At 36.7% G+C, this 11,595-nt stretch overlaps 1 protein-coding gene across 1 annotated transcript; it reads left to right on the forward strand.

The window, feature by feature from the left end:
* The first annotated feature begins 3,041 nt into the window (after positions 1–3,041).
* Positions 3,042–7,474, forward strand: LOC108995171 (26S proteasome non-ATPase regulatory subunit 7 homolog B-like). The gene is made up of 10 exons (XM_018970673.2): positions 3,042–3,355; positions 4,600–4,692; positions 4,795–4,876; positions 5,692–5,788; positions 5,955–6,030; positions 6,173–6,231; positions 6,402–6,524; positions 6,766–6,823; positions 6,934–7,019; positions 7,146–7,474. The coding sequence occupies exons 1-10, from the start codon at positions 3,169–3,171 to the stop codon at positions 7,215–7,217; spliced, it is 933 nt and encodes a 310-aa protein (XP_018826218.1). The 5' UTR covers positions 3,042–3,168; the 3' UTR covers positions 7,218–7,474.
* Positions 7,475–11,595: the final 4,121 nt, after the last annotated feature.

The following is an 11,595-nucleotide window of genomic DNA, read 5'->3' on the forward strand; positions in this document are numbered from 1 at the left end:
GGTTTTTAGGGATTGGCCAAGTGACCATAGATTCAAGTTTTTAGGAACTACCCTCACACCTTCCCTTGAGATCAAATGGCCTAAATACTCAATTTCTTGACAAGCAAATTTACATTTCGACTGCTTGGCATATAGTTGATGTTGCTGTAATGTTTGTAACGCAGTAGTCAAATGAGATAAATGGGATGTCATCTCCTTGTTGTAGACAAGTATGTCATAAAAAAAACAATGACAAACTGTCAAAGGAATGACTTGAAAACCTCATTCATGAGGCCTTGAAAAGTTGAAGGGGCATTAGTGAGTCCAAATGGCATTATAAGGAACTCATAATTTCCTTATAATGCCATTTATGAGTTCTAAATGCAGTCTTGTGAATATCCTAATCCCTCATACGTATTTGATGATATCCTTCCCTAAGATCCAACTTAGAAAGAATTGTAGGACCTGAAAGTTCATCCAAGAGCTCATCCACAATAGGAATGAGGTATTTATCTTTTATAGTGGCTTCATTTAAGGTCCTATAGTTAATGCACATCTTCCATGTGCCATCAGACTTCCTGACTAGCAAAACAAGAGAGGAAAAATGGTGATTGACTAGGCCTAATGACCCCAAAATGCAAGAGCTCCTTAATAATTTTTTCAATTTTTGTTTCTTGATAAAATGGATACCTATAAGGCCTAACACTAATAGGAGAAGTTTCCTGTTTCACATGGATATTGTGATCATGAGACCTATTGGGTGGTAACCTTGTAGGCTCAACAAAAAATTCTGATATTGCTATAAAAGCTGCACCACTTGTTCATTTACCAAGGAAACATGCTCAGGCAAGTTAGAAGTCACCAACTGCAAAAATAATCCCTCTCGCTACAACCAAAAGTTTTAAGAGACTCTATATCATCAATGAAGTCTACCTAAGATGTTGTTAACCCCTTCAAAAAAATAGTTTGACCCCCACACAGAAACTTCATCTTCATATCTACAAAGTCCCACAAAATAGGACTTAATAAAGACAACTATTGTATTCCAAGGACAACATCATATCCTCCCAAAGGAAGAGTAAAAAAGTCAACTGTGAAAGGTATGCCTTGTATCTGCACTGAGACTGCCATGCATTTGCTAGTACTATCAATTACTTGGTCGTTGGCCACTTTCACTTTAATAACCTAACTTAATTGCACATGCAACTTGTATCGAGAGGCCACTGCATTATCCAGAAAATTGTAGGTGCTGCTAGTGTCTATTAAGATCACCAACCTTTTCTTGCCAACATAACCAATAAGTCTCATTGTCTTAGGCCCTGAGGCCATTACAATAGACTGTAATGAGATGGAAGCTATCTCAACTTCAACTTCATCAGGCTCAACAACCACTTCACCACTAGTATCAATGCCCCTCTCACAACTAGAATCAGAAAAAAAAATTCCATGCCTTCCAATAAAAATAGCTTTGGTCTTGCACACTTATGGCCTTGGTGCCATTTGTCATCACAAAAATAACAAAGGTCTTTTCTACGCCTTTCTTACATCTAAGACTCATAAACCTTTTGATAAGGTGCCTTAACTAGAGGTTGAGATTTTGGTGCTCCTAACATGGAAGGAGCTTGTTCAGACTTCAACACATTAGACTCTGGACTAAACTTACTCGAATCAATAAGTGAATTCCTCCAAGGCCTTCTAATGCTCACAACATATTGTTCTTGAATTTTGGCTAAGTCAAATGCATCATTCAGAGATAAATGATTCATCATCCTAACAGGCAGCCTAATCTCATCACGTAAGCCACTTAGAAAACAACTTGATTTATTCTTCTAAGATATTCCTTTAATTCTATTGAAAGAATCTCAAATTCAACTTTATACTTAGTAACTGTACTGACCTGCTTGAGATGTGTAAGAGACTCCATTGGATCATCATATGGAGTATAACCAAACCTGATCTGAACAGCTTTAATGAAATCCTCCCAAGAATGAAAAGCTCCTACCTCACTAGCATCATGAAACCAAACTAAGGGCTGATTTGGATTCAGAGATGATATGATATGATTTTAGATGAAATATGAAAGTTAAAAAAAATATTGTTAGAATATTATTTTTTAATATTATTATTATTATGGAATTTGAAAAAATTGAATTGGAATTTAAAAAAGTTGAATTGTTTATTATATTTTGTGTGAAAATTTGAAAAAGTTGTAATGATGAGATGAGATGAAATGAGATACTTTCTGAATCCAAACGGGGCAGGCTTCTTCATCCATGTGGAAGGAATCAATGAAGATTCGTTGACCAGGAGGGACTTGGTGATATAAGAAATATTGATTGGCACAATAGATCCATGGTGATGGATTACAACCACTAAATCGAGGAAAGTCTAGCTTAATTCCCTTAACATAGCCTCTACCCACAGCTTCTCTCTGTCGCACCTCTCCCATGCCTTACTCCATATCTACGTTTCTTTGGAGTGATTGTGGATCCTAAAGATTCCAATTAACTACACTAGGATCATTAGAGTCATGATAAGAAATCCGTGAGATTTGTTATAAAACCTCTTGTAATTTCTTATCCTGAGCTTTTCTTTCTAATTTCAAAGCCTCTTATTGCTTCAACAATAGGCCAATAGCATCTTCGATTTGCTTCTGTTGCCGATCTTGCTGTTGCCATAAGTGATTTATTGAGTCAACTATTTGAGCATACGAACGTGTTCCTTTTGCCATGGCTGATACCAACTGTAATGGATCCAATTCGACTAATTCGAGATAGTTACTCTCCATAAGGGTTAGGGATTAGAGAGAGAAGGAGGAATTGAGAGGAAGAAGAAGATCCAGTGCTTGAATGGTTTTGAGTTGGGGACTTTCCCTCCAACTCATTCTATTTATATTGATTGCCATCAAAACGGCCACGTTTAACCTCGGATACAATTGTTTCAGAATACAATTTTAAAGCAAAATGACTACGCAGTAACTAATAAGAAGAATTAAAACGACAGCGCTCTATTAAAACCCTTCCTTATTAACCCACACGACACCGTTTCTCACTTCCCAGTTATGTCCAACTGCCATCAACGACCACCGCCCTTTCTGTTTCTTCAACAGACAGCACAGCACAAACACAGCACCTGAACCACCTTGCCCCCGCCAATACTTCCACTCCAGCACCTTCTCAGCCCATAACAATGGACGTGATCAAGTCCCAGCAAATATCATCGAGGCCCATCGAGAAGGTCATCGTTCACCCACTGGTTCTGCTCAGCATCGTCGATAACTACAACCGAGTGGCCAAGGACACTCGCAGGCGAGTCGTCGGAGTCTTGCTTGGTAGCTCCTTCAGAGGCACCGTTGACGTCACCAACAGTTATGCAGGTCCTCGTATTCCAAGACTTGCATTCGATTTCTCTCTCTTTTGCTCCTCTAGTTTCTCAATTCTGTTTAGATCTAAAGAAACTTGTAGATATTAGGGTTTTAAGACTAGAGATTTTATCGTTGGTTTTTAACTCAGTTAGGGCTAGTGTTGGGGTTGCTGAAGCTCTATATAATTCTTGTTTCGCAATGAAATGTTGCGTTAGTGGTGGATATTCAATCCAATGCAGTTAGATTTGGGCTTATTATATAGTGGCTGAAATTTGGGTTTCTTGATTAATTGTTTTTGTTGGTTATAGTCATGGTTACTATTATTGCTCTACAACCCAAATATATACGATTGTGGAAATTTGGTTTTGTTTGTAACGCAAACTTGTAGAAATTATAGAAAGCTTTTGTTTGAAGGTTTAGCACTTGCTGCCTTCAGTTGTGAACTTCAATTTAGATGGTAGAGACATACAAAAGAAAGTTAGAAACACCTACATGAAAATAGAAAATGACACAAGAAAATCATGAGAATGCAGCCAGTTAAAGACTACATACTTGACAAAGACAGATCATCTTCCACACTGTTGCGATTTGTGTGTTGCCATATAACCTCTCCAGCTTTCAAAGAGATCTAATAACCTTCTAGGTATAACCTAAGCCAACCCAACTCTATGCCTTTCAAGCCATGTGGCCATCTCTTCCTCTATGGACTCCAATGCTAGTCCACCAGGCTTAGGCTTCCAAGCAAACTGTTCAAAAAGCAGATGCTTATAATAATACTAACAATATGACCTTCACCCAAAATCATCTCTATAGCAGTGTTCCTCCTATGAGAACTGGCCACACGATGGAAAAACGTAGTGCATCTATTGACCTCTTTTAACAGTGTAGCTCTTGGTTTCTGCCTTCAAGATAAATCCTCCATTAGAATGATCCTTTCAAGATCAGTGATCACTTGTTTTTTCATATCTTTTCTTATGTTGAAAGATTGCTTCTCCTGCAAATGCCAAATAGCCTCAGGTCGACGAGTGGGTGATGTGGTCTTTATGCTTTGTGCTATTGAATGGCTGTTGTGACATTTGAAAGAAAATCCAGGAATTATTTCCATAATTTTTTAGTGTTAGACATCACTGATGTGTATGGTAGTTGGGAAATTTATCAGGTTGGAGGACCTTATATTTCAATTCAGTACATTATTCATTGTATGATGATAGTTCTATTGGGATTACTTTTTCTTAAGGGTTAATATTTTTTTTCAGTGCCCTTTGAAGAAGATGAGAAGGACCTGAGCATATGGTTTCTGGACCACAACTACCATGAGTCAATGTTTTCAATGTTCAAGAGAATTAATGGTATTTGTTGGTTTGGATTAACAGTGAGTATGATGCTTGTTTAAGGCTTTTCATGGGGAATTCTAACTTCTCTGTATCTGTTGATTTCTGGTGATGCTTCAGCCAAGGAGCATGTGGTAGGTTGGTATAGTACAGGCCCAAAGCTACGAGAGAATGATCTAGATATTCACAGATTACTCCACAAGTAAGATCTAGTTTGGGGTGGGGGGGAGGGGTGGATTTTTTTCAGTTGGCTACTCTTTTATTTATTTTATTTTGATAAGTAGTTTTCTATTCATCTATTAAGTCATTCCCTTGCATATTTCTGTGTTCTTTTCTGTCTTTAAGCTACCTTTAGGGCCAGATGTACGTCTTTACGTAATGATTTTTTAATGGAGCCCTAGTGACACTAGTTTGAGACTTTTCAATTAGATTAATGATGTATATTTTTTCCTAGTTTATCAAAAAAATTTCCTTTGGACAATTTCTATAGAATTTAATGGTCAAAACTTTCATGATTTTCTTGTATCTCTCTTTCTGAATAGATGTCTCCTATACATCCCGTGTACTTATACTTTTTGCACTTTTTAATAATGATTTCTTACTTCCCAAAAAATACGACCATGTTTGGTTATCGCCTTTTTTTTAAAAAAATTCAGAAAAAGTTTTTGACTTCAGTCCAGAGGGTTTTCATTCTCAAAAACGTTTTCTATTTCTTAAAAAAAATACATCCAATCATTTGCCTAGCTTTCAGTCTAAAATAGACAACACAAACCAAAACAATTTTAACAAAAAGACTACTTAAAAAAATTATTATAAAAAAAATTTCCATATCTACCTTCCCACTTTCTCAAACCCCAATACAAAACACATTTTAAACTTCAAAAGCAATTCTCCAATATTATCAAAATTTTCCTTACCCAAACATACCCCTTTTTCTTGGTTGGCTTCCATCATATTCTGTCAATGTTTTTTGTTTTCAAGTTCATTCTTTTGATCAAGTTCTCTGTGGTGTTGTAGCTATGTGACAAATCCTGTTTTGGTCATTATTGATGTCCAGCCTAAAGAGATGGGGATACCCACTAAGGCTTACTATGATGTTGAAGAAGTGAAAGAGGTAAGAAAGATATCATAGTCTCTTGTCCAATATCTTCACATAGAGATGTAATATGGCTAACTGCTGAGTATATTTCCTATGATTTTAGAAGAGACTAAAGCAGTTTTCGCAATAAGCTGTCTCCCATTGTCCTCTTTAATGTTAATATTATGCATGGTGGTAACAGAATGCTACACAAAAAAGCCAGAAGGTTTTCGTTCATGTGCCTTCAGAAATTGCTGCTCATGAAGTTGAGGAAATTGGTATGCCATGACATGAAAATTACATTTCTGTTGGCATCCTTCAGCATTTAAAACTCGAAAGAAGATGCAAATTGACATGATCTTTGAATTCATGATCTTTCTTCTTGATTATTAATTTCATTCTCTTGTTATATGTCAACAGGAGTAGAACACTTGTTAAGGGACGTGAAGGATACAACCATTAGTACACTTGCTACTGAGGTTTTATGTTTCTCCATGCTGTTTCCTATGTTTAGTTTCAATCTATTTTTGTTGAATCAAGCTTTTCAATAAGTTTCAGAATCAAGCTTTTGCATTCTGGATGCCAATCTCTGAACAAAAATATCTTAAAGGAATAGAGTTGCATTTTTTTATTTTTTATTTTTGTTCAGGTTGCTGGAAAACTTACTGCTTTAAAGGGTTTGGGTGCACGACTTCAAGAGATACGTGATTACCTTGACCTCATTGTTGATGGGAAGATTCCTTTAAATCATGAGATACTCTATCATTTACAGGTATAGGTTTTGTTACTTTTTTTGTACATCTGAACATTTCTATTCTAGGCATGATTTTGTAACTTGGTTCTTTTCTGTTTCCCTTCGCCTGAAGATAAGAAGATATCTACATTGTTTGTTATATCATTTTTACTGCATCCGTGTCGCCAGTTATTTTAAGTAGATCAAGTTTGACTTGGCTCAAAGTATTGTTTGAAGCATATTTATCCAGTTTTTTTTTCATCTTGTCTTTAAATTTCAGGATGTGTTCAACCTGCTTCCAAATCTCAATGTGTCTGAGTTAATCAAGGCATTTGCAGGTAACACAAGCCACAAAAAATAGACATCCTAATTTCCTTCTAATTTTGGAGGTAGACAGGTAATCTGTTTATATCTCTAGATTTAGCATCTGACTATCTCCGTTATGCAGTTAAAACAAATGATATGATGTTGGTAATTTATCTTTCCTCTCTCATCCGAAGTGTCATTGCCCTCCACAACTTGATCAATAATAAGGTGAAATGCCCCCTCTTGACATTAAAAATCTTTTTTTCCCCCCCTTTTTTGCACTGCCACAGATCCTGAGATTTATTGGGTTGATGTATGTGGACTGCTTTTTTATTTTGCTAATTTGGTTTTCAGATGTTAAATAAAGAACATGAGAAAGCTGAGGATGCAAAGCCAACAACAGTCCCACCTGTCAGTGGAAGCTGATTGTGAGGTTTACTGCCTTTTTGCAGAGGTCTAGCTTTGGGATAGTGTGAACGAATCTTTGCCACTTGTCAGTCCTCTCTAGCTTGAGAATTTTGTGGTTCTCCATTGTGCAATCAGTAGCAGGGTTCCAAAATTGATATTTAGCACACTTGTTGATTTGTTAGATAAACTCTATTGCGCATCATTTTGTGCCCTTTTCATTTTTGAATTTGGTATGAACTTTGAAGCATTTTTACTGGGCGTGGGTAAGGTAAAAACGATTTGCATCCTCAGTTCTTTTTTTTTTTGGCTGAATGTTGAACAATCTCAATTAGCAGTGTGAGATTTGAGTATTGCAGATTCTATGTTTAGTATTTGTTCAGGGGTCCCACCTATACCTGCCAATCACTCCATGTAATGCGATTCAAAAGTTGATCATTCGAGTCTTTGCAAATTATCTTTGCATGGAACTCGATTTTTTTTCCCCAACATCTTGGAACTCAATTTGCCTTCCAAAGGATCATCGTGGTCTTGGTCGTATGCATGACCTCAACCCTGCATTTTTTGCTCAGGTACGTAGACAAAGTAAGTGCTTTATGTTCGAAGTCTCTATTTCACCATCGTTCCTTTTTATAAGCACCATGGCATTCCCAGGATTCATGCTTTTGCAAAGGGCTTGTTCGAGTGCAGAATATTCTTGCTCAAGGAGCTTTTTGTAGGATTTTAAACGATTCACATATTTCTATCAAGGAGGATCCTTTGTTGCCAGCCATTCCTAATTTTAAACCCCTCTCCTTATCTAATGTTCTCCACTTGGAAGAAGTTTGGGATATTAAGTACTTTTTTCTGTTTCCTCTCATACTTGAATAGAATTGCTTATCCAATCCGTCTTTGATTCTCGATTAGCTGACCATATTCTTGCTCTTTAGGTTCCACTAGTAGATGCTTAAGCTTGGGTAACCTTTTGGTAATGAAACTCGTTTTCGCTTTTGCATATTTTATATCCATATGCATTCCTTGGAAGCTGCTTGTGCAAGTTTATCTTGCGAGCATTCCTTCATTTTGGAATTTCTGTTGCTGATTCAAAGCTCCTTTCTCCTTTCTGGCTTCTTTTTTTTTTTTTCCTTAAAACTGTGAATGTTTGGGCCAGCTTGCGCGCACCTCTACTCACTACAAGAAATAAGGCTTTTTGCGACAATTTTATGTCTGTTGGAAATAAAATTGCCGCAATAAGCCTTTAATTGTAGCGATTTTTGCATCGTCACAATATTTTTTCATCTAGTTTTGAAGATGGTCATTTGCGGTGATTTTTTTACTTTTTTTTATGAACAAATTCACCGTAAATAAGAAACTGGTCTTTTCCAACGATTTTTACTTTTTGTGACGGATGTATTCGCCGCAAAAAGTAAAAAACTTGTTGCGGCGGTTCATTAATCAATGGAATTGCGAAAGTGACCTTTTGCAGCGATTTTTTAACTTTAAAAATTGCTGCAAATAGTGAAAGAATGGCATTCTCTTTTTTACGGCGACATTAAATCACCGTAAAAAGGTAGTATTCAAAATTAAATGAGAAATCGCTCGCGCGGTCTCCTTCGATTTTCTCTCCCCTTTGCCCAATATATCCCTCTCTCATTTCCCCTGTGTTTCGCAAACCCCCCCCCCCCCCTCTCTCTTCCACTCTATGTCTTCCTCTCTCTATCTCTATCTCTATCTCTCTGTCTCTCTCTCTCTCTCTGACGATGTCTTCATTTTTCCTCTCTGACCGAGTATCAGTTTAGTTCTCTCTTTTTCGTTCATCAGTATGGGTTATTTGGTCCTTTAAGGATCGAGCGTAGTGATTTGAGTTTTTGCTTCTTGGGATTTTGTTATCCATTTTTTTTGTTGGCTTCCGAATGTATTCTTAGGGCTTGACAGAAACCGCCTCTCCATGGTTGACGGCAACCTACTCCTCGAAAATCTTGCTAGAGGGTTCTAATTCTTCACGTAGGGGTTCTTACCTCTCTCTCATTCTTCACCTAGGGCTTCTGATTCTCATAGCTTGTCTCTCTATTTTTTTTTTTTTTTTGGTTTTTGTAAGCAGATTAGATGCTCACAAGCAAGCTAAAGACTTTTTGATCTCTCTCGGAGGGACTTTTTTAGCTTTAAACCCTCTCGAGAATGTTTTGGGTGGTTGATGGGAGCATTGGAGGGCAAAGTTCTGGGTTCGTGGTCTTCGGTATCCATTAGAGGAATTTTGGACGTCAGACGCCGAAGAAAAACTTCCTCTCATAGTGATGTATCTCTGGGTTCCACTTCTATGTTCTTGGTGCCGGTGTGGTCTGGGTATGGTTTTTTATAATTTTTTTTATTTTCTCTTGGTTGGATGTGAATCTATCTCTGATTTGGATTTTTTTTGCCGTCTTGTTGTTTATGAATTGAAAAACCTGTGTGGATTTTTTTTTTTTTCATTTTTTAGCTTTTTCTGTTTTTGTTCTGCATTTTTTTTTTGTTCCATGTGAATTTGGTTGTTGGATTTCTCTTCGTCGCTATGGACTGTTTTTGGTTGTGTTTGCCTGTTGCTTGGATGTGAAATTTCTTGTTCGTTCTTAGAGGGTGCTAACTGGATGTATTCTGTTGGCCATTTGGGGTGAGATCGAGCTTTTGATTACGAATCTTTGTGCGTGTAGCTTTTTTTTTTGGCGGGTAAAGGGAGGGCTTGGTCCCATTTAGCATCATAAAGTAGATAGTTATTGCCAGTTGCCAACTTGCCATTTGCAGTGCTATCAGTTGCTCTTCACTTGAAGATTGTTCAAAAACATTGTCACCCCTCATGCCCGAACCAACAAATAGGTGCTATGGTGCAGTGCTTTAGTCTTGTATAGATTGATAACAAATTTTATTAATTAGTGCTTCATTCTCAGGTGATCAAATACATTTTTACAAAGTTTGGATTTTGTCCTTTATTTTTCCAGTTGGTAAACCAATATTAGGCGGTAGTTGGTACATTTCAGCCCTCAAGAGGCCTTTTCATCACATCTCGATGGTTGCTTCTCAGGGTATAATAATAGGTTGTTACATTTGCTTCTGATCACATTAATTCTAAGAGCCTCATAATTACCCTTGTAGTGAAGACATTTATTGGAATGCCTTCAGACTTTTAAGCTCTTAGTTTTCACTGACACTGTTGCTTGCCTTGTGCAGCAATTTTCATTCTTGTCCTTTGAGGCTGAGATAGTTAGGCGAATAATATCTCTTGGGGTATTGATAAACAATGAGAAATGCTGAAAAAAATAATGTGTCGGATGGTTATCTTGACTTGTTCAATACTTGGGGGACCTTAAGGCTTTATTTTTCAATACTCTTTACCATTGGATGTTGTCTTGACTTATTTTACAACTTCTCAGTTTCTGGATTTCTTGGGGGTTTTTTTTATATTTATCTTTTACTATTTTTGTTTAGGTCTTTCTCTTGTTTAAAGCTCTTAGTTTTTTTTGTTGTTTGTTCATGTTACACGGTTATGCTTTTTCTAGACTATTTTAGTTTTAATTTGGGTTTGAATTCTAATGTTTCTAATGCTATAACACGAACATGTGAAAGAACCAAAAGTTATTTTTCCCTAGGATCTTCATAACGTGTTTCAATTTAGCATCAATGTATCGTAAATTACATTGCAACATACTTTATAACTGCATACTTTATAACTAGTTTGTGCTTTTGAAATTTTGAAACATAGAGTCAAAGAAGCAGGCATTGGGTTGACAGGTTTTCCGGCGAGTTTTGGTGCCGGGAAAGGCCCGGTTTCTTGTAGTGACTAATCCCACGGATTCTTGAAGTTAACGACCAGGTAAACCTCTAGTGTCCTAAGGGGACTCGAACTGGTGACCATGGGGAGCAAACCTAAGACCAGACCAGCTGAGCTATCCCTTAGGGTTAAAAATGTATAAGGTATGGTGGATGCACAATCAAATGGACTATAATAAATTGAGTATTGCTACATCTACAAAGAAATTATACAAAAATAATATCATAAAATGACGTGGTTTTATCTGATCCGTTAGATCTACTTTATAATAAAAGTAACTTTATAATCTGACGAATTCCATCAAGTCACATCAATTTGTAGATTGTTTTTGTATAATTCTTTTGTGACTAGAGTATTTTTCTAATAATATTACAATGATTTTTTTTTTATAAGAAGATGGAATTTCAAATTTTATTAATAAACCCTTGCATTTGATAGAGACAAAAGTTCGGGAGTTACAAGTATTCCAAAAACTGGTTACAAACGATATAAAGAAAACCAAACTGTGTACTTATAATAGTAGAGGCTTTGTATCAATAGAATATTTTCGGGGACTATTGGGAATTTTGGCGTTGTAATCGGTTGGCTCTAGTCTGGGGGGTTACGGATCAAAAATAT

The sequence above is a fragment of the Juglans regia genome, chromosome 4 (genome assembly GCF_001411555.2).
Source record: "Juglans regia cultivar Chandler chromosome 4, Walnut 2.0, whole genome shotgun sequence".
In the NCBI taxonomy this organism is placed as follows: Eukaryota; Viridiplantae; Streptophyta; class Magnoliopsida; order Fagales; family Juglandaceae; genus Juglans; species Juglans regia.

Bases quoted from the DNA above. Each gene is read 5' to 3' on its own strand.
- LOC108995171 (XM_018970673.2), top strand. From the start codon at position 3,169: ATGGACGTGATCAAGTCCCAGCAAATATCATCGAGGCCCATCGAGAAG. The intron at 4,877-5,691 runs GTAAGATCTAGT...GTGGTGTTGTAG, and splicing joins ATTCACAGATTACTCCACAA to CTATGTGACAAATCCTGTTT. The intron at 6,031-6,172 runs GTATGCCATGAC...ATATGTCAACAG, and splicing joins TCATGAAGTTGAGGAAATTG to GAGTAGAACACTTGTTAAGG.